We start from the raw sequence: 27,612 nt of genomic DNA, 5'->3' as shown, positions 1-27,612 counted from the left end.
TGTGCAGAGATTCAAAATCTCCCTTATCCTCTAGTCACTTTGGTCACAGCTGTGCCATCGAGCCTGTCACATAGCGCTCAGATATTCATTGGGCCTCACACAATCCAAAAGTGTCCAGTGTCCAAAAGTGTGTGCAGAGATTCAAAATCTCCCTTATCCTCTAGTCACTTTGGTCACAGCTGTGCCATCGAGCCTGTCACATAGCGCTCAGATATTCATTGGGCCTCACACAATCCAAAAGTGTCCAGTGTCCAAAAGTGTGTGCAGAGATTCAAAATCTCCCTTATCCTCTAGTCACTTTGGTCACAACTGTGCCATCGAGCCTGTTACATAGCGCTCAGATATTCATTGGGCCTCACACAATCCAAAAGTGTACAGTGTCCAAAAGTGTGTGCAGAGATTCAAAATCTCCCTTATCCTCTAGTCACTTTGGTCACAGCTGTGCCATCGAGCCTGTCACATAGCGCTCAGATATTCATTGGGCCTCACACAATCCAAAAGTGTCCAGTGTCCAAAAGTGTGTGCAGAGATTCAAAATCTCCCTTATCCTCTAGTCACTTTGGTCACAGCTGTGCCATCGAGCCTGTCACATAGCGCTCAGATATTCATTGGGCCTCACACAATCCAAAAGTGTCCAGTGTCCAAAAGTGTGTGCAGAGATTCAAAATCTCCCTTATCCTCTAGTCACTTTGGTCACAGCTGTGCCATCGAGCCTGTCACATAGCGCTCAGATATTCATTGGGCCTCACACAATCCAAAAGTGTCCAGTGTCCAAAAGTGTGTGCAGAGATTCAAAATCTCCCTTATCCTCTAGTCACTTTGGTCACAGCTGTGCCATCGAGCCTGTCACATAGCGCTCAGATATTCATTGGGCCTCACACAATCCAAAAGTGTCCAGTGTCCAAAAGTGTGTGCAGAGATTCAAAATCTCCCTTATCCTCTAGTCACTTTGGTCACAGCTGTGCCATCGAGCCTGTCACATAGCGCTCAGATATTCATTGGGCCTCACACAATCCAAAAGTGTCCAGTGTCCAAAAGTGTGTGCAGAGATTCAAAATCTCCCTTATCCTCTAGTCACTTTGGTCACAGCTGTGCCATCGAGCCTGTCACATAGCGCTCAGATATTCATTGGGCCTCACACAATCCAAAAGTGTCCAGTGTCCAAAAGTGTGTGCAGAGATTCAAAATCTCCCTTATCCTCTAGTCACTTTGGTCACAGCTGTGCCATCGAGCCTGTCACATAGCGCTCAGATATTCATTGGGCCTCACACAATCCAAAAGTGTCCAGTGTCCAAAAGTGTGTGTAGAGATTCAAAATCTCCCTTATCCTCTAGTCACTTTGGTCACAGCTGTGCCATCGAGCCTGTCACATAGCGCTCAGATATTCATTGGGCTTCACACAATCCAAAAGTGTCCAGTGTCCAAAAGTGTGTGCAGAGATTCAAAATCTCCCTTATCCTCTAGTCACTTTGGTCACAGCTGTGCCATCGAGCCTGTCACATAGCGCTCAGAGATTCATTGGGCCTCACACAATCCAAAAGTGTCCAGTGTCCACAAGTGTGTGCAGAAATTCAAAATCTCCCTTATCCTCTAGTCACTTTGGTCACAGCTGTGCCATCGAGCCTGTCACATAGCGCTCAGATATTCATTGGGCCTCACACAATCCAAAAGTGTCCAGTGTCCACAAGTGTCTGCAGAAATTCAAAATCTCCCTTATCCTCTAGTCACTTTGGTCACAGCTGTGTCATCGAGCCTGTCACATAGCGCTCAGATATCAGTGGGCCTCACACAATCCAAAAGTGTCCAGTGTCCAAAAGTGTCTGCAGAAATTCAAAATCTCCCCTGTCCTATAGACACCTTGTACCTTGTTTTACATTACTATATAGTTTGTTGGATTTTGTCTACATTTCTACCAAAAATGAGGAAGGCTGGTGGAAGAGGCCGTGGAATTGGGCGGGGGTTGGCAGCTGGTAATGATGGTGTTGGTGGTGGATCTGATGGTAGTGGCAAGAGCAAAATAGGACCGAATGCAGGAGGTGTTGAGCCTGCGTCATCATCTGGCTACAGAAAACGCTTAGTTTTCTAGGAGTTGGCAAACCGCTTTTAAAGCCAGAGCATCAGGAAAAAGTTTTGTCTTACATTGCTGACTCAGCCTCCAGCTCTATCGCCTCCTCTTCTTCAGTTGTAAAAAGTAAAAGCACTGAGTCGTCATTGGAGGCTCATGTTCATGAACCACACCTTTCCTTGTGTCCTTGACCCCAACCAAGATTGAAGGATGACGCAGGCCATACTACTGATTACTCCATGGAGTCGTTTTCACATACCATGCCTGGATTATCAAGTCAAATGGTGAATTACCCAGGCCAAGATGAATCTGACATGGAGTGCACTGATGCACAGCCGCTGATGGATGATTCTGCTGGTACATTCACTCAGAGCACTACATTGTCCTCGCAGTGTACAGAGCCAGATTCTGACCCTGATGAGACTCAGGTTCCCCTTCCCGCACACTATACCACCATACACGGTGACACAGAGGAAGGTGCACATGACATAGAAGAGGAGGCGATGGATGACCCAGTTGTTGGCCCAGATTGGCATCCATTGGGGGAAGAGGGTGCTGCTTCCAATAGCTCAGATGAGGAGCATCCACAGCAGACATCGACATCGCAACAGCTGTTATCTGGCAGGCCCGGAGCACTCCAAAGACAGGTTCCAAACATCAAAAGAGTTGCTGGACAGCTTGTCCAGAGGGTCAAAAGATCACAGCGTGCTAGGCCGCAAAATGTCTGCCAAAGTAGGAAGAGTGCAGTGTGGCACTTTATTGAACAAAATCCTCATGATCAGGCCAAGGTTATCTGTAAGAAGTGCGCAAAGACCTTTAGCCGAGGGAAAAATCTGAAAAATTTGAATACCAGTTGCATGCTTAGACATTTAACCAGCATGCACTTGCAAGCGTGGACACAACACCAAACCTCAAGTGCCACATGTGCAACTGATCACAACGAAGGTAGTCAGCAATGCTACATTGTTTCCCCCACTGTAAGCCCACCGGTTAGCACAGCAGCAAATGTTGAGGTGTCGTTGCAAGGCCACAGCAGTCAGGGAATCCCACTGTTATATCAACGAAAGACTGATTCTAGGCCATCAGAAAGAACACCAACTCCATCACCATCATCAACCCTCTCTCAGTCCGCCCTGTCCACTGCTACTTCCACCATATGCAGCTCTCAAGTCCAGCTCACCCTCCCAGACACTATGAGTAGGTCAAGAAAGTACTCAGTCTCTCATCCGCGTACACTGGGTTTGAACGCCCACATTGCCAAACTAATCTCGTTTGAGATGATGCCCTTTCGGTTGGTGGAAAGCACAGCTTTCCACGAACTCATGGCCTATGCAGTACCACGCTATGACCTACCCAGTCGCCACTTCTTCTCTCGCAAAGCCATCCCAGCCCTCCACCATCATGTGAAAGACCGCATTGTCCATGCACTCAAGCAGTCAGTGAGCGGAAAGGTGCACCTCACAACTGATGCATGGTCCAGTCGGCATGGCCAGGGCCGTTACGTGTCCATCACTGCGCACTGGGTTAATGTGGTGGATGCAGGGTCCACAGGGGACAGCGGTGGTGGGACAGTGCTGTCTAGCCCACGGTATAGGAAACAGTTGGCTGTAGGCGTTCGACCCTCCTCCTCCTCCTCCAGAAGCGAAAGCTCGTCCACAGAGCACAGTCGTACGAGCACTCCATCTGCAGCTGCCACTGTTGCACACGATGTGTCCCCCTATCGAGCAGCTAGTGGAAAGCGTCAGCAGGCTGTGTTGCAGATGATGTGTTTGGGCAACAGACACACCGCCGAGGTGCTGGCCGAGTACTTGAAGCGACAAACTGAGTTATGGCTGGGCAGTGTACATCTTGAGGCAGGCAAGGTAGTTAGTGATAACGGCCGAAATTTTGTGGCAGCCATAGCCCTTTCAAAACTCAGCCATATACCTTGCTTGGCTCACACCTTGAACCTGGTGGTGCAGTGCTTCCTCAAAAATTATCCGGAGTTAACAGCCCTGCTCCAGAAGGTGCGAAGACTGTGCGCCCACATCCGCCGGTCGCCTGTACACTCCGTTCGTATGCAGAAGCTGCAGCGATTGCTCCACCTTCCCAACCACCGCCTCATTATCGACATTGCAACAAGGTGGAACTCCACCCTGCACATGGTGGAGCGGCTGTGCGAGCAGAGGCAGGCCAGAATGCATTTGTGGGAGGATACACGGCCAGGCACTTTGAGAGCAGACATGGAGTTGACAGGTGTGCAGTGGTCGAAGCTGTAAGACCTCTGTAAAGTCCTTCAGTGTTTTGAGGAATGCACACGGCTGGTAAGCGCAGATGACGCCATCCTAAGCATGAGCATCCCACTTATGCGTCTGCTCATGCAAACTTTGACGCACCTTAAGGAGCAGGCGTCTGCAGCCAATGTTGATGAGGAGGAAGAGGAGGAGGGAATCCTTGATGACATTCAGCCATTGTCTGCTCAGGGACCTCTCCTGGACGAGGTGGAGGAAGAAGAGGAGGAGGAGGAGGATGATGGGGATGATTACTTAGGGGAGGAGGATGCATCTCGTGGGGCAAGTGAAAATGTTGGCGTGGCAAGGTCTGGTACAGGGTTTGTGCGTGACTGGAGGGATGTGGATTTGCCAGAAAGTGCTCCTCCAACCAGCACTCGCAGTGCATCATTGACACCGGGAACATTGGCCCACATGTCAGATTATGCCTTGCAGATCCTAAAAAGGGACCCACGCATTGCCAAAATGATGAACGATGACGACTACTGGTTGGCCAGCATCCTGGATCCACGCTATAAAGGCAAATTACAAAACATCATGCCACAGGAGAACCTTGACCTAATATTGGCTAATAAACAAGCAACTCTGGTAAATCGGTTGCTTGAGGCATTCCCAGCACACAGCAGCGGTGATGGTTCTCACACGAGCCGTACGGGCCGGGGGCAGCTTGGCAGAGGTGTTCGTGGTGCACACAGCAGAAGTGGCGTTGGAGACAGGGGTTTTATGACAATGTTGTGGACTGATTTTTCAAGTACCGCTCGCACAACTGGTAATACTGCATCGATGGAAAGTGACAGGAGACAGCAGTTGTCAACTATGGTTAGAAACTACTTTTCCTCCCATATCGATGTTCTCCCACACAGGTCATTCCCCTTTGACTATTGGGCCGCTAAACTGGACACCTGGCCTGAATTGGCACAATATGCCTTACAGGAGCTCGCTTGCCCAGCTGCAAGTGTGCTATCGGAAAGAGTCTTCAGTGCAGCTGGATCAATCCTGACAGAAAAAAGGACCCGTCTGTCAACCCAAAATGTGGATGATCTAACCTTCATTAAAATGAACCACGCATGGGTTTCCAAGGATTTTGTCGCACCTTCCTCTGATGACGCATAGGGTGACAGAAAAATGGCTTGCTTTGGTCCACCTCTTCCTGGGACTTGACCTATTTCAACCTTTTGCATCAGCTGAATGTCCAACATCAACATATGCCACTTTCTAAAACTCCCTAACTGTGCTGCCTCCCCCCCCCATGGCCGGGGTCACCACCTAGCGCACGGCACAGTGCGAGTGCCGTTGCCCTGGACAGGTGGGTAGGCCGACTCTTGGGCGCGGGCACTGGTACAGGGTGCTTCATAGTGCAATCAAGTGTCTCTGACGGTGGTGGTGCACACCCGCCGACAGACACACCGCCATACTATGAGGGGCCCAGTGCCAGTACCGACGCCCACGAGTGGGCCCCCCTTGCTTGGGCAGGGCCCCAGCATTTGCAATCTTTACCTCTCCCTGCTCCTCCGCTGTGTAGTCTGGGCCGTCAAATCCATACTGTGCCTGACACCGTCTGAGCCTGCCTCCTGATGTATAGACATATATTTTGAATGTGTACGCTATCCATACATGTTATCCGGGGAAACGGTACCCTTTCTAACCTTTGTGCAATCACGTGCAATCCATACTGGGCCTAACACCGTCTGAGCCTGCCTCCTGAGACATATATTTTGAATGTGTACGCTATCCACACATGTTATCCGGGGAAACAGTACCCTTTCTAACCTTTGTGCAATCACGTGCAATCCATACTGGGCCTAACACCATCTGAGCCTGCCTCCTGAGACATATATTTTGAATGTGTACGCTATCCATACATGTTATCCGGGGATACGGTACCCTTTCTAACCTTTGTGCAATCACGTGCAATCCATACTGGGCCTAACACCGTCTGAGCCTGCCTCCTGAGACATATATTTTGAATGTGTACGCTATCCATACATGTTATCCGGGGAAACGGTACCCTTTCTAACCTTTGTGCAATCACGTGCAATCCATACTGGGCCTAACACCGTCTGAGCCTGCCTCCTGAGACATATATTTTGAATGTGTACGCTATCCATACATGTTATCTGGGGAAACGGTACCCTTTCTAACCTTTGTGCAATCACGTGCAATCCATACTGGGCCTAACACCATCTGAGCCTGCCTCCTGAGACATATATTTTGAATGTGTACGCTATCCATACATGTTATCCGGGGAAACGGTACCCTTTCTAACCTTTGTGCAATCACGTGCAATCCATACTGGGCCTAACACCGTCTGAGCCTGCCTCCTGAGACATATATTTTGAATGTGTACGCTATCTATACATGTTATCCGGGGATACGGTACCCTTTCTAACCTTTGTGCAATCACGTGCAATCCATACTGGGCCTAACACCGTCTGAGCCTGCCTCCTGAGACATATATTTTGAATGTGTACGCTATCCATACATGTTATCCGGGGAAACGGTACCCTTTCTAACCTTTGTGCAATCACGTGCAATCCATACTGGGCCTAACACCATCTGAGCCTGCCTCCTGAGACATATTTTGAATGTGTACGCTATCCATACATGTTATCTGGGGAAACGGTACCCTTTCTAACCTTTGTGCAATCACGTGCAATCCATACTGGGCCTAACACCGTCTGAGCCTGCCTCCTGAGACATATATTTTGAATGTGTACGCTATCCATACATGTTATCTGGGGATAAGGTACCCTTTCTAACCTTTGTGCAATCACGTGCAATCCATACTGGGCCTAACACCGTCTGAGCCTGCCTCCTGAGACATATATTTTGAATGTGTACGCTATCCATACATGTTATCCGGGGAAACGGTACCCTTTCTAACCTTTGTGCAATCACGTGCAATCCATACTGGGCCTAACACCGTCTGAGCCTGCCTCCTGAGACATATATTTTGAATGTGTACGCTATCCATACATGTTATCCGGGGAAACGGTACCCTTTCTAACCTTTGTGCAATCACGTGCAATCCATACTGGGCCTAACACCGTCTGAGCCTGCCTCCTGATGTATAGACATATATTTTGAATGTGTACGCTATCCATACATGTTATCTGGGGATACGGTACCCTTTCTCACCTTTGTGTAATCACGTGTAATCCATACTGGGCGTGAGAACGGCTGGCGAGCTGTTAAGCAAGCTACAGCACCTGTGGTTTGCACACGTAAGTTTTTCATTTTTTCAGGAATGACGGTTAGGCCTAATTCCGGAACTGCGGTTGACCTGAACTTACTGGGAAATCATTGTTCGCGGGTAATAATTGTAATCAGTGATCCCCATCACTAACGTTGTTCAGCGGGTTATCTGCACCTGTAAGCGACAAACGCTGGCCTTTTCAGTGTAGCGCACATGCAGCCATGGACATGTAAGGGCATGACACACCAGTTATTGGCCAATCTCATGTGCCAGAGCCTCACGTGTCCCTCTAGTAAGCTGGACTCGGACCGCGGGGCATGACGGAGTCTCGTTCGTTAACGGAATTAAGCTTGCAATGTGTGCATCTGTTCTGTAGCTGGCATGGTTGAGGTTTCCCAGGTGGAGTCGAATTTAACCGTAGGCTCCACTCCTGGTGGTGCCCTTCTGGACATTCCTTTAAGGTTCAGCTTTGCAACCATACTGCCCACGTAAAACAAACACTTTGCCTTCATGAACGCTGTTTGGAGGGTCATGACTCGTGGGAATAACGCCGCCCAATCAGTTAACCTGCTAGAGAGATCCTTCGTTGCTCCCAAGCATGACATCACACTCCCTAGGAAGAAGGTAATGCCACTGTGGCGACCATACTCCTGGGGGCGACACAAGTGCACTGATGCCCAGCCACTGCTCGATGAATCTGCTGGTACATTGACCCAGACCACTACATTCCTCTCGCACGCTACACGACCTGAATCTGACCCTGATGAAACTCAGGTTACCCTTCCCATATACAGTTCCATCTTACACGGTGACAAAGAGGAAGCTGCAGATGAAAGTGCAGGTTCGGCCCACCCGCCATCAGACACACCACCGTACTATCAGGGGCCCTGTGCCAGTGCCGTCGCCAACGAGTGGGCCCCCCCTGCTTGCCCAGGATCACAGCACTTGCAAAGTTGAAATACTGTGCAGTGAGATGGAAGATGGGGACGACGAGGAATCCAGACAAGTACAGGGATTCCCTAGCGAGGAGACTTATTTGATTGTTTTCAATGTTGGGACAGCAATTTTTGGGGAGCACTATACTCTGGAGAATGATAGATGGGGCCCACCATACACTGGAACATTCCAAAGGTGGACATCAGACACTGGAGCAGCATTTACAGGGCCCATTATACACTAGAGCATTAGAAATGGGGCCCATTATGTTTGGAGCATTATTTGGGCCCATAAGACAGTGGAGCTTCATCCATGGGGACCAACATATACTGTAGCATTATGTGGAGCTCATCATATACTGTTTCAAACATTATATGGGACCAATGATTCTGTATGGAGAAATAGATGGGCCTCGTCATGAGATGTAAAAAGTGAGGTATTTTTCATTGTACTATACCGCTATTTCTCTGCCGTATCGGAGCATGATGAGTTGTGGTATGTGTTAAAGGGGCGCTCTTTTGCCCAGGGCACATGAAAACCTGCAGCCAGCCCTCCCCCCCCACAACTTTAGCCAAATAACCCCCATTTTTCAGTGCGTAACTTGTATAATGAAGTTAATTAAGGTTGACAAGCTTAAGTAAGAAGAATTGATGCTTTTGGCATTCAAATGGGCACTGTATGTGTGTTTCCTGTCCTCCTCTCACTGCCGACTTTTATTCCCCATTGACTTACATTGGGTTTCGTGTTTCGGGACGACCCCGACTTTTCCCTATAATCGGACGATCTTGCTCGACCCGACTTTTGGAAAAGTCGGGTTTCACGAAACGAAACGCGACCCTAAAAAACCAAAAGTCGCTCAACTCTAGAATCATGAAGTCAAAGTAACTGGTCAAGGAGCTCAGAGACAGAATTGTGGCAAGGCACAGCTCTGGCCAAGGTTAACAAATAGTTTATGCAGTACTCAAGGTTCCTAAGAACACAGTGGCCTCCATAATCCTTAAATGGAAGAAGTTTGGGACCACCAGATTTCTTCTTAGACCTGACCGTCCAGCCAGATTGATCAATTGTGGGAGAAGAGCCTTGGTGAAAGAGGTAAAGAAGAACCCCAAGATCACTGTTGCTGAGCTCCATAGATGCAGTAGGGAGAAAGTTCCACAAAGATAACTATCATTGCAGCCCTCCACCAGTCAGGCCTTTATGGCAGAGTGGCCAGATGGAAGCCTATCCTCAGTACAAGACATATGAAAGCACGCATAGAGTTTGCTAAAAAAACACATAAAGGACTCTCAGACTATGGGAAATAAGATTCTCTGGTATGATGATATGAAGATATAACTTTTTGATGAAAATTCTAAGTGGTATGTGTGGAGAAAACCAGGCAATGCTCATCACCTGCCCAATACAATCCCAACAGTGAAATATGGTGGAGCCTCCTCCATGTTTCACTGTAGGGACAGTGTTCTTTTCTTGATATGCTTCATTTTTCCATCTGTGAACACAGAGCTGATGTGCCTTGCCAAAAAGTTCAATTTTTGTCTCATATGTCCATAAGACATGCTCCCAGAATCTTTGTGGCTTGTCAATATGTAGTTTGGCAAATTCCAGTCTGTTCTTTTTATGATTTTTTTTCAACAATGGTGTCCTCCTTGGTCATCTCCCATGAAGTCCACTTTGGCTCATACAACGATGGATGGTGCGATCTGACACTGACCTTTAATCTGTTTAGAAGTTTTTCTGGGCTTTTTCGTAACCATTCATATTATCCGTCTCTTTGATTTGTCATCAATTTTCCTTCTGCGGCCACGTCCAGGGAGGTTGGCTGCAGTCCCATGGATCTTAAATTTCTGAATAATATCTGCAACTGTAGTCACAGGAACATCAAGCTGCTTGGTGATGGTCTTATAACTTTTACCTTTAACATGTTTGTCTATAATTTTCTTTCTAATCTCCTGAGACAACTCTTTCCTTCGCTTCCGCTGGCCCATGTTGAGTGTGATACACACCATGTTGCCAAACAGCACAGTGTGTATCTGTAGCCCTCTATACAGGCCCACTCACTGATTCCAAGACACCTGTGATGCTAATTGGTGGACACACCTTGAATTAACATGCCCCTTTTGTCACATTATTTTCAGGTGTACCATCATTTCTGTCCAGGCCTATTTCATGAGTTTTATTTTTTTTTTCATTCTGTTGAAGCATGGTTGAAAAGCAATATCTGACTTTCATTTGTTCATTTTCATAGAATTTTTATTTATTACTTTTGTCAGATTCAAGTCATTTCTGTGACCATTGTGGGTTTTTCTGTCATTAAACGAGGGGTACCAACAATTTTGACCATGTGTTAACCTGAAACACAATGCTTCTTTGTGTAGCATCATGAGAAAGTGTAAAGAAATCAGCCAAGATATCAGGAAGAGAATTTTTGACTTGCACAACTCTGGCTCATCCTTGGGTAAAATTACTAGATACCTGAAGGTGCCTCGTTCATCTGCACAAACAATTATACGCAGTACAAACAAGATGGAAATGTCCAGCCATCATGCCACTCAGGAAGGAGACAGGCTCTGTGTCCTAGACATGTCCAACATGTGCATATCAACCCAAGGACAAAAGCAAAAGACCTGGTGCAGATGAAATGAGTACTGTATCAACATGGGCTGAAAGACCACTCTGCCAGGAAGAAGCCATTACTACAAAAGAAACATAAAAAAGCAAGATTAATGTTTGCAAATGCACACAGGAACAAAGATTTTAATTTTTGGAGACATGTCCTGTGGTCTGATGAAGCTAAAAGTGAACTTTTTGGGCATAATGACCATCGTTACGTTTGGAGGAAAAAGGGAGAAGCTTGGAAGCCTAAAAAGACCATCCCAACTGTGAAACACGGAGGTGGCAGCATCACGTTGTGGGGTTGTTTTGCTGCAGGAGGGACTGGTGCACTTCACAAAATAAATGGCATCATGAGAAAAGAAGACTATGTGGCAACACTGAAGCAGCATCTCAAGACATCAGCCAGGAAGTTAAAGCTTGGGCGGAAATTGGTCTTTCAAATGGACAAAGACCAGAAGCATACTGCCAAAATGGTAACAAAGTGGCTTAAGGATAACAACATCAAGGTTTTGGAGTGGCCATCACAAAACAGTGATCTCAATTCTATTGAAAATTTATGGGCAAAGCTGAAAAGGCAGATGTGAGCAAGGCGATCTACAAACCTGGATCAGTTACATCAGTTTTGTCAGGAGGAATGGGCCCAAATTCTGACCAACTATTGTGAGAAGCTTGTGGAAGGAGATTCCAAATGTTTGACCCAAGTCATTCAGTTTAAGGGCAATTGTACCAAATACTAATAAAATGTATGTAAACTTTTGACTTTGCAGTAAGTAATAAAAATGCCTTAAAACATTCTCTCTCTCATTATTCTGGCATTTGGCAAATATTAAGAATTATGGTGGTAATCCTCATTGACCTAAAACGGGAAAGGTTTATTCTGTTTCATGTCAGATATGGAGAAAAACATGCATATGTGTCTTTTTATATAGTGTATGTAAACTTCTGGTTTCAACTGTATACAGATAGCTGTGTAGGATCATAATCTCTAACCTAAAGTGGAGAAGAGAATCTTTCACATTGAAGGACATCTACATTAAACAAACAACTGATTCATTTGAAGGTGCACAATGTAGAGTAATATTTAATTAAACCAAATGTTGTGGTGATCAAGGAAAATTAGTGCTATGCTTCCCACACATATTACAAATGATCCCTGCAGGTCCCTACATGAAGTTACCTTATCATTATCTTATTTTCAAGGAACACTTCCAATTACCAGGGTTCATACCAGAGCATTCTCTTTAATATAATTAGAGATTAGTACATGGGTACAAGCAGAATTGACTTTGAGTCGAATTTCCAGAAATTCATAATACCACGTGAGCTCAAACATTTTGACCTGGGTTATCAGAGATGTTTGGGTCCCAGTGGAGCAGGACTGGTAGAAATACTGGCAGAGCTGTATTCTTTTTCCAGATTCACCACATAAGTTGGTGATACAAATCATACTGAAATAAATCTCTCTCGTTCTCTCTGAGCATTTACAAACTTTCCAGTAATGAGGTTCTTGGTGAATTTATTCAACACAAAGTATAATTTGAGGGTAATTCGAATTTCAAATGATCTTTTCATTTCCAATAGGTTGTTTTATAAGTCAACTCTTGAGAAATAGACTTGGATCTAATCCTTATAAACAGGGAGGAAATGGTTGAGGAGGTAAAAGTGGCTGGGACCTTAGGAGGTAGCGACCATGCTATTTTAGAATTTTAGATAACTAGAGGAGGAAGACCTGTGAAGAGTCAGACGTCAAGGTTAGATTTCAGAAAGGCAGATTTTAAGAGATTCAGAAAGAGAATTGGAGGGATCCAATGGCTGGATATCGTTAAGGACAAAAATGTCCAGGAAGGATGGGAAATCTTGAAAAATGAAATTCTCAAAGCACAATCGTTAACAATTCTGAAAAGAGGGAAGAATAGGAAGCATTTAAGGAAACCAGGATGGATGAACACAGAATTAAGCACATGCTAAAAAGGAAGAAAGAAATGTTTATAAATGGAAAGAGGGAGGCATATCTAAAGAAGAATATAATGCTGTCTGCAGAACCTGCAGGGCACGAATCAGATTAACTAAAGCTGACAATGAATTGAGGCTTGCAAGAGACATCAAAAGCAATAATAATAAAGGATTTTGGGGATATGTCAAAAGTAAAAGAAAAGTCAAAGATGCTATAGGATTTTTAGAGGATGAAAATGATTAAGTGGTAAGATAGGATGTTGAGAAGCCCGAACTTTTAAATTCCTATTTTGCATCTGTTTTTTCTCAGAAAGGAAATGTAACATCAACTATTCTTTACTGTCCTATTAAGGGAATAGAAGAATCCAGGATAACTATAAACAGAAATATAGTGAGGAAACACTTAGCTAACCTAAATGAATTCAATTCTCCAGGTCCAGATGAATTACACCCCAGAGTATTGAAGGAGATAGCAGAAGAAATTTTTGAACCGCTCTCCATAATCTTTGAAAATTCGTGGAGAACAGGAGAAGTCCCAGAAGACTGGAGAAGAGCAAATGTTGTTCCTGTCTTCAAAAAGGGGAAGAAGGTGGACCCAGGCAACTATAGACCGGTGAGTCTGACTTCTATACCAGGAAAGATCTTTGAATAAATTACTAAACAACATGTATGTCAGTACCTGGTTAAGAATGAAGTGATTAACCAGAGTAAGCATGGGTTTGTAACTAATAAGTCATGTCAGAGTAACTTAATTTCCTTCTATGACAGAATCACTGATTGGGTGGATCAGGGAAATGCTGTAGATATAGTATATCTTGACTTCAGCAAAGCATTTGACAAAGTAGCTCACACAATCCTTATTGAAAAAATGACTAAGTATGGAATGGACAAGGCAACTGTTAGGTGGATTCATAACTGGCTTAGCGATCGGACCCAAAGTGTGGTCGTAAATGGCTGCACATCCAGTTGGAAGAATGTCTCAAGTGGGGTATCACAGGGCTCTGTCCTGGGCCCTGTATTGTTCATCATCTTTATCAATGATTTAGATGAAGGAATTAAGGGTAAACTGATTAAATTTGCTGATGATACAAAGCTAGGAGGGATAGTTAATACTAGAGAAGAGAGAGAGAAGATTCAAAAAGATATAAATAAACTGGAACAGTGGGCTGCAACTAACAGAATCGTTTTTAACAGGGAAAAAAGCAAAGTACTACATCTGGGCAATAAAAATGAAAAAAGCATATACAGAAAGGGAGGAATAGGGCTAAGCAACAGCACATGTGAAAAAGACTTGGGTATACTAATAGATCACAGACTGAATATGAGTCAACAGTGTGATGCAGCAGCACAAAAGGCAAATGCAATTCTAGGATGTATTAACAGAAGCATACAGTCTAGATCATGTGAAGTCATTATTGCCCTCTACTCCTCGTTGGTCAGACCTCATCTGGAACACTGTGTCCATTTTTGGGTGCCACATTTTAAAAAAGACATCAATAAACTGGAGCAAGTTCAGAAAAGAGCGACCAGAATGGTGACCGGTCTGCAAACCCTGTCTTATGAGGAAAGATTGCAGGATTTGGGAATGTTTAGCCTGCAAAAGAGAAGACTGAGAGGAGACTTAATAGCTGTCTACATTGCAGAAGGATCATCTTTATTCTCATTTGCACAAGGAAAGACTAGAAGCAATGGGATGAAACTGAATGGGTGGAGACAGAGATTAGATATTACAAAAAACGTTTTGACAGTTAGAGTGATCAATGAGTGGAACAGGCTGCCACGAGAGGTGGTGAGTTCTCCTTCAATAGAAGTCTTCAAACAGAGGCTGGACAGATATCTGTCTGGGATGATTTAGCAAATCCTGCTTTGAGCAGGGGGTTGGACCAGATGGCGCAGGAGGTCCCTTCCAACTCTACAATTCTATGATTCTATGACTCCAGTGGTAGGTGATGTTCATGTTACTGCTGTATAGTTTATGGGACCATTATAAAATAATGTTGCAGTTGTGATTTTATATTAGAGTTCCTTTATTAAAAAAATATTAAATGTATTTATTAAAATTATCCATCAGGGCACTACTTAGTGCCTCATTAATTGTCGCTAACTAAGCATTTGGCATCATGGTTGGTCACTGAACTACAATATATACACTTCATACAGTTTGGGTTTGAATATTACATTGTTTAATCACTATCAACCAATAGTTAAGGCTCCTATATACATTAGATTAGCATCAGTCTCACGTACTAATATTCATGGGTCTGTTCAACAGTCTAATGTTTGTGGGGACCCTCAACTTTCTCTTGACAGATGATTATTGGGTATAAGGATTTTGCATGTCCAATTTCAGCTTGCTGATCCTTTTAGTGTAAAAGAGTCAAGGCACTGCCAGAGGAATCTGGCAGCAGCTCTCTCATAGGAATGCTCGGCAGAACGGTTGCTCCTGTATATGGTAGAGTAAGGCGAGATTGGTGTCTGCTGAATGTTGGTTCAAAACCTTCGTAAGATATCTAAAGTGTGTGAGGATGGCCTTAGGGTACCGTTACAAATAGTGACGCTCCAGCGATCCTGACAACGATACGACCTGGTAAGGATTGCTGGTGCGTCACTACATGATCGCTAGTAAGCTGTCAAACAGTCAGATCTACTCAACGACGCATCAACGATGCGGCGATCCGTATTACGACCTCGGCGGTCTTGGGACCTTGCCACACAGCAGTTATTCTGACGACTCAGACAACGATAGCGTGAGTTCTGAGACACCAGCGAGGTCGCTCGTTGCTGTTATGATGTCAAACACAGCGATGCATGCTGGCCAGCAGGGCACCAACGATCAAAAAATGGCCTGGAACATTCGATCACGATCAACGAGATCGCAGCGGGGGTCGGTCGCCGTTATGTGTCACATGTAGCGAGGTCGCTGTTGCGTCACAAAATCGGTGACGTTTCAGCGATCTTGCTAACGATCTCACTATGTGTAACAGGGCCTTTACGCTCTAAACCCCATAAACCTACTTAATACAATATCTCAATATGTTATCAAAGTTTTATTTGCAACCTGAGATAAACTCATGACTTGTCACTGCTCTGGGTGTACACATAATAGGGCTTCAATTTACAAAGTCAGCTTTGCTACATGTAGAAATTAGTGTTCCATGCACAGTGGTAAACTTAGCTTGATGATTATTAGGTATAGCTATCATACATATTATTTAAAACAGAGTTTATATTAAGGAAAAGTTTCTAAACTAACAACTGCTGGATTTAGCTATGCTTCTCGGCATCTGGTATTGTTGTATGGCTGCAGTTAATCTCAGCTGTTGACATGCTGATTGGCTCTGCTATCACAGGTTACCTAGGGGCAAATATTTGCTGTAGTCAGAATATTATATCCCGGCCAATAAAACATAAGTTGCACCTGCACAAAAAAAAAAAGACAAAGAGCTCATGGAAAGTGACTGGTCAGGTTTCCCACTTAGCTGAATGATGATCTCACTGATGGTTTCTTATCTATTGCACTTTAAGTTATCACTCCATGTGAAAAAAAGTCATTGAATAAAAGCTTAATAAATGTTAATATCAGTTTGTTGTAAAAGTACGCCTCCTTTAGGAACAATAGTCTACAGTACTGTACAAAAGTTTTAGGCAGGTGTGGAAAAATGACTGTAGAGTAAAACAACATCAACATTGCTTTCAACACATCATCAAAGCATCCAAACTTCTCTCTACACTTTCACACAGTTTTTGAAGGAAATCGGCAGGGAGGCTGTTCCAACCATCCTGTAGAACTAATTACAGATCTTCTGTGGATGAGACTTTTACATATCCTTCTGGCCACAATCTAACCTGAAAGATAAGAAAAAGAGCTTTTATTTTACTCACCTGTGGGATGGTCTGGTCTGAAGGGTGTCATTGTTCTTGGACGGATGCCTCCCATATTCTTGCAATGCCGTCCTCCTTGTTTCACGTGGAAGACGCGTCACTACGCTGTTCACACGGTCTCCTTGTCATTTCACTCCTGCGCAGGTGTGCTTCTCTGCCCTGTTGAGGGCAGAGCAGAGTACTGCAGTGCGCAGGCACCGGAAAAGGTCAAAGCGCCTCGGGGCCTGCGCAGTGCAGTACTTTGCTCTGCCCTCAATAGGGTAGAGAAGAACGCCTGCGCAGGAGTGCAATGCTGGGAAGACTATGTGTATGATGTTGGGACTCATCAATAACATGAAGCAAGAAGGAGGACGGCATTGCAAGATGAAGGGAGGCGCCGGACCAAGACCTGTGACACCCCTTGGACCAGACCGACCACAGGTGAGTATAATAAAAGGTGTTTTTCTTTTCTTTCAAGTTGGCTTGTGGGCAGATATACAGCATTACAGAATGTTGTATATCAGGCCTGAAAGGAGGTGGCCGTAGCTCATAATGGTCAAACCTGGTGACAGGTTCCCTTTAAGTGCAATGGCACTGAGAGAAAAATAAAATGTACCAATAGGTATCAAGTATGCACATGTGCTGAGCTCATGGTCAGCAAAAGCATACAGTCAAGTAAATCCATATTAAGTGTGATTTTTTTTAAAAAAAATGGAATAGTCACACATTTTCAAAGGAAATCACATCTTGGCCTATGAGCATTCAGTTCAAGATAAACAGGTAAAAGGCTCGATTTAGAAAAACAGAACAATTGGTATAAAGCATCAGAAATATGATATACTGCAATATACATGGTGAACATATAAACCTTAAGGTAAAAAGAGGAAAAAACGAAGGAGCAACAGGAAATAATAAATAAATACTTTGAAGGAACTGCCCGTGCATTATTTATGCATATAAATATAATACTGAGCAAATTTATATGGGCACAGACAAGCATAGCAAAAAATTAAATATATGAGGTCAGTAAACAAATACAAAGTGAAGTAATATTGAAAACTAGAAATGGTTTATAGACATAAGTTGTATGAAGAAAATAGTGTGTTACAAGATGTATGAGATTCACATCAGTACTGGAATAATTAGCCAGTTCAATTATATGGATTCAATGAAAACCCCTGAATAGGTTGTAGTGATGACATGAAAAGCAGGGTTGAATTCTCATGTTTTCTCATATTTATAGTTGCTTGGTCTTTTATGACAACTTGCATAAATAAAAGTATTTAGGAGATCCTCACCTCATATACCTCATGTGCTTCTTGCTTGTTCCTATACATTAGTGTAAACTATTTTGCAATAGAAGCATTCAGTGTCAGACTGGGGTGCCAAGGGCCCACCAGTAACATTGACTTTGGGGGGCGCACTTTTCAACTGCAAACAAATATTACACTATACTCGTTCACAAATTTACCTATATCTATATATAATAATAAACTAGGTAGTTTGTTTAATGAATGATGAGAGGCTGCTATTTTCTGTACAGAGTGAATCAAGTGAATTATGACAAGTACTGCCACACAGTGAGGTTGGGGGCCCAGATCTGTACAAGAGCCCACCGGGGGATTACCCTGTTACCCTATGGGCCAGTCCGAGCTTGGAAGCATTTGTTATTATGTCACCACTAAGTGACATGTACTCATAACGGATATGTATATCATGTAGAATGAAAGGGCTAAAGAAATACATGATAAGACTATTTATGAACTCAATACTATTGCTACAATAAACTGGATCTCAATTCTGTCCTATAAGCGCCGTAGACGATGAGGACATGTTCACTCTACTATTAGCCAAATGGCACAACAATAATGTGCTGCTTAGTTAGAGAACCTAATAAAACATAAAGGAGGCTACTAATTAAGAGTCCACTGCTCATGAGGAGTGCATTTCCCCTGTCCTATTCTGTCATGTGTGATCGGATCCTAAGCATCTGTATGTATGAATCAGAGCCCATCAAAACTGAGAACCTAAAGGTGGGAGAGGATATGGGGGTGCAGTTACCTTAAAGGTAACCTGTCAGCTGTATTGGCCGCTATAAGATGTGGCCACTGCCTTCCAGGGCTTATCTACAGCATTCTACAGGATAATGATGGTGTCGCAGGTTCGGGTCTGGTGCCTCCCATCTTCTTGTGCTGCCGCCTTCCTGCTTGCTTCATGGCTCCCCGGCATCGCACTCTTGCGCAGGCATACTTCTCTGCCCTGTTGAGGGCAGAGCAGATTCCTGCAGCACGCAGGTGCTGGGTCTCTGACCTTTCCCGGTGCCTGCGCACTGCAGTACTTTGCTCTGCCCTCAACAGAGCAGAGAAGTACACAGGAGCGCAATGCTAGGGAGCTATGAATCAAGCAGGAGGGCAGCATCGCAAGAAGATGGGTTGCGCCGGACCAGGACCTGTGACGTTCATCGGACCGGACCGCACCAGACCGCCTCCCCCCTTGGTGAGTATAATAAAACTTATTTTTCTTATCTTGCAGGTCAGATCGGGGCCTTATCTGCAGCATTATAGAATGCTGTAGATAAGCCCTGAAAGGCAGTGGCCGCATCTTATACCAGCCAAAACAGCTGACAGATTCGCTTTAGAAAAAGTATAATTTTGCTCCTTGTTACATTCTATTTTCTAAACGGAGAAAAATGTTGTGAGCTGTTTGAGGTAATAGTGGGGTAGACCTTTCCCTGTAATATGCTGCTACAATGGAGTGCAGCCCTGGATGAGGATGGATGCACTTTAAAATTATTACTGTGTATAAGTTTATATTTACTCTAAAACATGGCCATAGCTATTTACCTGCAGTCCAGAAAATGCCATTACTATAGAGTTTATAGTCCCAAGTACACCTTCTGGATCAAATGGTTGAGTGGTTTTATACAGCTCCTAGAATGAACAAAAACACAAAAATATATTGCAGATGCCTACAAAATGCTGTTCGTAGAGTAGAAATCATTTTACTTCAGATGTATGTGTGCAAACAAAGGGGGTATTGAATAAAGCAAAAAATAAGTTTATCAGCCAAAGAGCCTCAGTGTCATGTAGTGAAGCAGTTAGGAAGCTTATTAAGACGTGAGGTCACTCTAAAAAAAAATGTAATAGAGACATGACCATGAAGTCCTTCTGCGCTGGAGGATGACATTCCCAGTACTGGCTTTTTGCCAGCAAAGGATTTCTCTTTACCACTGGAAGCTATTGGCCATTTTAATTAACTCAAAGATTATCCTAACTAAAACTAACTAAAATTAAGCATCCCATCACAGTCTTCATCTTTACCTATCCTTATAACATCAGAATTGGCCTTGATTCGCTGTCTCTTGACAGCCACATAGGAGGTGGACTTGGCTCCAGATGGACATCAGGTGCTACTCCAGGACAGACCTAGGACACACTGCAGCTGACCCCCAAAATGCAGGTAAATGTAACGGTCAAGAGTATATGGTCGTGATAAGAGCAGGCAGTCATGAAAGAAATGCTGGAAGACACGGCAGGTGTAGACAAGTACGGCTGGTATACAGACTGGCACGGCAGGTGCAGGCAGATACAGCTGGTATTAAGATTGGCACAGCAGATGCAGGCAGGTACGGCTGGTATACAGACAGGCACAGCAGGTTCAGGCAGGTACAGCTGGTATACAGACTAGCACAGCAGTTGCTGACAGGTACGACTGGCATATAGACTGGCACATCAGATGCTGGCGGGCACAACTGATATACAGGCAGACTGATACAGTCAAACACGGCAGATGAACAGGCAGGCAGGTGCTACCAGGCAATGCTGATATACTAGCAGGCTGGTGAAGACGGACACGGCTATTATACAGGCTGGTGCAGGCCGGTATGACTGATATACAGGAAGGCTCGTCCTGGTGGGCACGGCTTGAATACAGGGACACAAGGCAAGTATGGGCAGACTGGAACAGGACAGGCAAACTGACTGGCAGGTATTATGGAGCTGACTACTAGCAGCCTTGCAGGCAACTGACTTTACTGACTGCTCAGTTACCTTCATTCAGGCGAAGGTGCTTTAAATAATTAGTGTCTCTCAGCCATTGGCTGGGGACACTTTTGGATGTCGCACCCTGTCCCCTTAAGAAGTAGGGAGTGTGTGCATGCGCCCTAAGAACGGTGCCAGTGAACCTGCGAGCTGTTTGCAGACTCCAGGCAGAAGCCAAAGCAGTAGGAAGTGAAGGATGGGGCAGCGGCGTTGAGTGAGTTGGCATTCTTGCTGGGGGAGAAGCGTGCAGAGATGCCAGCACTACAGTACCCTTCTTTACACCTACTCTTATTCAAGCCCGCATGAAATCTCTGTAGGAGGAGAGGTGCATGAATGTTCTCCATGGGCTCCCATGGGTTTTTCCTCTTACCTTTTTTGTGGCCAGAATATTTTCTACCTTGAAAACATCTTCAGAGCTAACTGGAGCAGGAGTGGTACCTGGATCTTTGAAAAAGGGACTGAGGATGACAGGCTTGAGGAGAGACACGTGAAATGAATTGGGTGTTCAAGTTTGAGGTTTGTAGGCTAGAGAATTTATCTGCTTGAGATCAGGCATGAGTACTAAAGAAAAGCGGCACTCACCCTACACGCTGAGCGAGTGAGAAGCTAGATGCACAACAACGGGAAGAGGGTGGAAGAGCCCAAACCCAAACATTAGGAGAGGGGGGGAGTGGAGACCCCTATGCAGATCTGCCAACACCCTGTCTGCCCTAACATCCCTTAATAGGTTCCACACCTTTCGGGGTACAGGAACCTAATCACTGACTGTCCCTAGCGATAGACCCTGGATAGTGAGGGGATGGGGTAGTCAGCCCCCACTACAACTAAATACAATGGAAATGAGGGTATACACTTAGCTTGAGATGACACAAGAGAGCTCATGTCAGCAATCCTCAAAGAAGAACTTAGACGGCTTCTAGCACTTCCAACAGACAGAGATAAATAGAGCTATCACCAATGCCTTGCTGAAGCGACCAAAAGTTTTTAAACATCCAGCAAGGGTTTGTTAATCAGAAGCAGATGGGGGAGATCACCGCTAGGTCTTAGAGAGAGATGGATATCACTCCACAGCAGAGATGCAAGATCCAGAATGTTCATGCAGAGCCAGGCGCAGTGACTTCTACAGCTGGATCCAGATGACTGTCTGTCACACCTGACACACCCGTGACATCACCAAACTGATAATATAGAAGTCCATTATTCATTATTTCAGGACATGGAAAGGGTGTGCAGAGAGGCAGATGAATGTGGGGAGAGGAGGAAATGGCCATTTCACGTTAATCCAAAGCGTCTACGTGTCCCGAGAATGAGAATTCGGCCCAAAGCATTTGTTCACCCTAATCATTTTGGCGAGCATTGACAAAGTGCTGCAGGAAGTTGATCAGAAGGCGGAAAATATGTTGGATAAACATCTAGGCAAGCACAGGGCAGAAGGAGGGACAGACATTAGAGTAAAATGGGCCATCTTAGAGAAGCAATCCACAACTACCCAGATGAACGTACATGCGGACAATACTGGAAGACTGGTAATGAAATCCATTGTGATATGCTGCCAGAGAGCAGATGGTACAGGTAAAGCAATTAGCCAGCCAGTCAGAAGCTGTCTTTGAATCTTGTGGGCGCAGGAGGGACAGGCCGAGACAAAATCCCCAATATCCTTGCCCAGGGTCGGCCAGCAATAATGCCAGGAAATGAGAAGAGCCATTTTCTTATTTAAAGCATGACCAGCCAATTTAGACGCGTGACCCCAGTGTTGAACCCACTTCCTGTCTGGTGCAGCGATGAAAGTTTTTCCAGATAGGACCTGAGATAAATCCAATGGAGGAACTGTAATTATTTTGGAGGGCTCAATGGTGTGTTGAAGTTCTTCCTCATGGATGGAAGACAGAAAGGACCTAGAGAGGACATCTGCCTTGATGTTCTTATCCGCACCCCAGAAATGGAGAATAAAATTGAAATAAGCGAAGATCAGAGAGCACCTGGTTTGATGCAGATTTAGCCTCTGTGCTGACTACAGTTAGGCTAGATTCTTGTGGTCAATATAAATACCCATCTTTAAGCAAAAATTGCTACTCTTCCAGAGCCAGTTTTATTGCCAACAGTTCTTGATCGCCTATTGAGTAGTTGCGTTCTAGTGATGAGAAGATTTTGGAAAAAAAAACACACCATACAGTCGCCATATGGCCGGAAGGAGACTTCTTGGTAAGAGCAGCTCCAGCCCCAGAGGAAGAAGCATCCACTTCCATAACAAATTGCTTTTTATTGTCTGGTCAATGCAGCACAGGAGTGGAGAAGAAAACCTGTTTTAAAGAGACAAAGGCATTCATTGCCTCCGGAGTCCATACCCGAGAGTTGGCCCCCTTGCGGGTCAGGGCAGAAATAGGAGCAGTCTAAGAGGAGAAATGCGTAATGAACTGGTGGTAATAAGTGAATCTGAGAAACCACTGGATAGATTTCGGACAGTAAGGACGGGACCACTTCTGGACGGCGGACATCTTCTTGGGATCCATTCTCAGATGGGTGTCAGAGATGATATACCTTAGAAACTGAAGAGAGATCTGCTCGAAGATGAACTTCTTCGTGTCTACTTTTGTACTTGGTGTACAGACGATTCTTCTTTAATCTCTGCAGAACCTGGCGAATATCTCTCCTGTGTGTAGGCAGATCAGGAGAGAACACCAATATGTCATCCAAGTAAACTACCACAGAGGATCTTTATTCTTGATCATTATCTGGTTGATTCCCCTATAATCGATACAGAATCAAAGTGAGCCATACTTTTTTTTACAAAGAAGAATCCTGCTCCAGCCGGGGAGGATGACTTCTGGATAAAACCCCTGGCAAGATTCTTTTTGATATACTCGGACATGACTCGGCTATCAGCCTGAGACAGAGGGTAGACATGTCGTCATGGAGGAAAACAGCCAGGAAGAAAGTCAATAGGGCAGTTGTACATTATATGAGGTGTAGAGTCTCTGCCTCCTTTTTGTCGAAGACATTAGCATACATCCAATAAGCAGAAGGCAAACTAGGACTAGGAAACTCTCATGGCACACCTATCCCCAACGGAGTGCTTCTCCAGATTTCCAGTCCAAGACAGACTTGACTTGTGTCTTTACAGCCATGGCAGACCTAGAAGCAGAGGATGAGACAAACCTGACAGCACATCCAAATGTAGCATTCCTACCCAAAGTTTCACAGGTTTGGAAACAAAATGGTTGGTCTCGGATAGAGGTCTCCAATCCACAGAGGATGGGTACTCGATACTGCTCCTCAACAGCCCATTGAATTACATTAAGCCAGAGTCCAAATAGGCCATTCAGGGAAATATTACCACAGGAAGCAGACACTGAGAGAGTCAGGTGAGGAGAGGATTAATCCTTGCCCAGAGTAGCCTCTCCAACGGACCCTAGGCTTTGGAGTTTCACAGTTTTTCTCTATGAGGTCACCTCATGGAGAGCTCCTGAAACCTGATGTCGATTCGGATAGCTAGGGACACCAGGTCATCCAGTGAGGTGGGACTATCACAACCACCCTACCTTGTCCTTAATTCTTTCACAAAGTCTTTCCCAGAAGGCAGCCATCAGCTCCACATTGTTTCAGGTGAGTGTGGAATCAAATGGCATACTGGTCCACTGTGAAGTTACTTTGGCGCAACCTGAGGAGGGAGGATGCTGCCGACGAAACATGGTCAAGCTCATCAAATACCTTGCAGAATGCTTTTAAGTCTGAAAGTTGGAGGCAATAGGATCCCAGGGCCACGCCAGTGAGATGGGACATGATGAAAGCCACTTTTGCCCAATCTGAAGCAAACTTGTTAAGGTCGGCGGAACGCACCAAATATAAATAATAGTAGGTGCGTTCGCCGCCCGGGGTCCACCGTGCGGTAGGTGACAAGACCGCTGCTGAACAATGGCAGATGCACCTAATAGGTGCGGGACTGTGCTCGGGTTAACGTCACCCGAATGCTAAGGCAAAGGCACAGGCCCTGTTAGCGTCACAGAGGCCTGCGTGGGGCGTCGCAGCCGCGAACACCAATAGTTGCTGTTACTACAGCGCAGCGGCAGAGAAAAGCCGCAAGCGTCGGCGCCGAGGACCGGGCACCGACAGACGCTAGTGTAGGTGTGGAGCAAGTGGCGTGTAGCTTGCCACAACCCTGGAGCTGACTATTCACACTCGGTCACCACTCGTAATATCAGAGGGTAGGGGTTTCATAATGAGTCAGACACCAGTCCATACATCCATCACCATACACACACAGAATAATATGCTACACTAGCGCATGGCCGAGCCGCCATGCGGGCTTTTTATAGCCATGAGCTTCCGGGACCTTCCAATACTTTGGGAAGGACCAATCAGATCCGACATAGGACCTGCACATGTGACCCCTGCTCTCCACTGAGAAGACAAGTTGCGGGCATGCCCAGTAGCACGGCACGAGGACTTAGCCTCTGGAGCAGTTCCCTGCAAAGCAGGTTGCGCTACCATTGCTGCACCAGAGGTGGCAGCAACATCCAGGCTCACAGAACGAGTCTGAGGGAAATGCCTGGCTCGCCGTGATTGCTGAGCAGGAGTCTGAGCGGTCGGAGGAGAATGAGAGACCGCAGGATGTCTGGCTCTGGATTCCCGCTGTGCAGTGCCAGGAATCCGACACCTAACATTACTCCCCCTCCTAGGGCCCCCTCACTGCGCTCAAAGGCCGCGATCAGGAGCGGTGCATTAATGTTTTCCACCGGCTCCCAGGTCCGAGCCTCGGGACCATGACCCTTCCAGTCCACCAAATAACATTTTTTGCCACGGACAAACCTGCGCCCCACGATGGCGTTAACCTCAAACTCATCAGACGATAAGTCTGATGACCCGGCAGATGACTCAGAAAACCGGACCATGTGAACTGGTTTGAGGAGGGACACATGGAACACGTCCGAAATGGCCAGGGGAGAAGCTTGGCGCGGGCCGCCGATGCGTGTCGGCGGACGCCCTCATCCTTTCTTTAGATGCCCGGATAGCATCCTGAGTGCGATCCCAAATGTCCCGGGCCTCCACTGCCCAGTCTGCCACCCTGGAGTCGGTGGAGGACACTGGCATCGGGACAGGGACGCGTGGATGTTGATCATAGTTTAGGAGAAAAGGCGTCTGACCAGTGGAATCAGCCACCGCATTGTTTAGGGCAAATTCAGCACAAGGTAGCAAGGATGCCCAGTAGGGTGACCGGATCTCATATGGGGGGAAAAAATGTCAGAATCTTGTTCGTCTGGACCCAACAAAACGATTCCCCTTTCCAGATATTGAGAGAGCCAAAATTTGAGCTCGATCAAACGACGTTAACCCATGCCGCTCGTCGCTCAGAGTTTGAAAAAATCCAAATTGAGGTATTTTAAGATTTAGGTATTTTGCATAGTCTGTTAGACTATAAAGAATGTGACAACAACATTGCAGAAATAGCCCTGACCAAATTTTCGAACCATTTGTGGTATTTGAATGCAGAGTTGGTGGGATTATCGTTTTTTGATCCCAACCTTTCCAGACAATGAAAAGTTGTTAATGGCTAATAAATTGCTCAGTAGCACAGATGAACCATCAGAGCACGCTAACCTACATGAGTTGATAATTTTACATAGCTATCTAATCTATTCTAGAGCTTTTGTTAAAGTAGTTTTTGAAACGTCAGAATATAATGCTCGGCATTTGCTTACAACTTGCAGGACATATTGCTTTTGTTCTTCATCTTTTGTCAGAAGGTCGTTAAAGTCGGTTACTTCCTACCTCTTTTAATTTTTCTTTCCTAACATTTGGATTTACAACCCTAGCGTGCTCTGATGGTTCATCTGTGCTACTGAGCAATTTATTAGCCATTAACAACTTTTCATTAAAAAGAGAGAAGAGCCAGCACTGCCAGTGGTCAGAACGCATAACATGAGGTGCATATGCACATATCTTACTGCATTCAAAATGAGACATTTAGCAAAATATTGATCAATATATTGAGCCTCCCCGCCACGCCAAGGCAATCTCATATGGGGGGTCCTACTCTACATTTTTATTATTCACTGTGCCATTGCGGCCTCCTAAATGTTTTAAAAGCAAGACCATATCAAATGCAATCCATACCTGAAGCATATCTGCATCACTCCCGTGCAGCCAGATGGAGCAGGTGCAGATGAAGGCCAACCAGGTCTGAACACAGACATCTCAGGTTTGACCTCCACACACTGCCCAACCAGCAAACACAGATGAAGGGCAATGCAGGCCCAGACATGGATGCAAAAATAAATAAAGCCTGGGGCAGGGCGGGGCTGGCGTGAGTGTGCACAGCAGCCTAGATCAATCACAATAAACACAGAAAAGATGGCGAACATGACCCAGCGTGCACGGCAACAGTGGTGGTCAGCCACAAAACCAATTTGCAATAAAAAGAGAGAAGAGCCAGCACTGCCAGTGGTCAGAACGCATAACATGAGGTGCATATGCACATATCTTACTGCATTCAAAATGAGACATTTAGCAAAATATTGATCAATATATTGAGCCACCCCGCCACGCCAAGGCAATCTCATATGGGGGGTCCTACTCTACATTTTTATTATTCACTGTGCCATTGCGGCCTCCTAAATGTTTTAAAAGCAAGACCATATCAAATGCAATCCATACCTGAAGCATATCTGCATCACTCCCGTG

The 27,612-nt window shown here is 45.3% G+C and overlaps 1 protein-coding gene across 1 annotated transcript in view; it reads right to left on the bottom strand.

The window, feature by feature from the left end:
* The window catches only part of LOC141088638 (heparan-alpha-glucosaminide N-acetyltransferase-like), a 482,560-nt gene that overhangs the window by 309,564 nt on the left and 145,384 nt on the right, over nucleotides 1–27,612 (bottom strand). Inside the window, exon 7 of the mRNA XM_073574776.1 lies at nucleotides 19,738–19,824. Coding sequence (XP_073430877.1) covers nucleotides 19,738–19,824 — 87 coding nt within the window. The remainder of the gene's footprint in view (nucleotides 1–19,737; nucleotides 19,825–27,612) is intronic.

This window comes from Dendrobates tinctorius, unplaced genomic scaffold (genome assembly GCF_039654945.1).
Source record: "Dendrobates tinctorius isolate UK_male_01 unplaced genomic scaffold, ASM3965494v1 ptg000040l, whole genome shotgun sequence".
In the NCBI taxonomy this organism is placed as follows: domain Eukaryota; kingdom Metazoa; phylum Chordata; class Amphibia; order Anura; family Dendrobatidae; genus Dendrobates; species Dendrobates tinctorius.
Note: the sequence above shows the minus strand (reverse complement) of the source record. Positions and strands in the feature narration are given on the sequence as shown.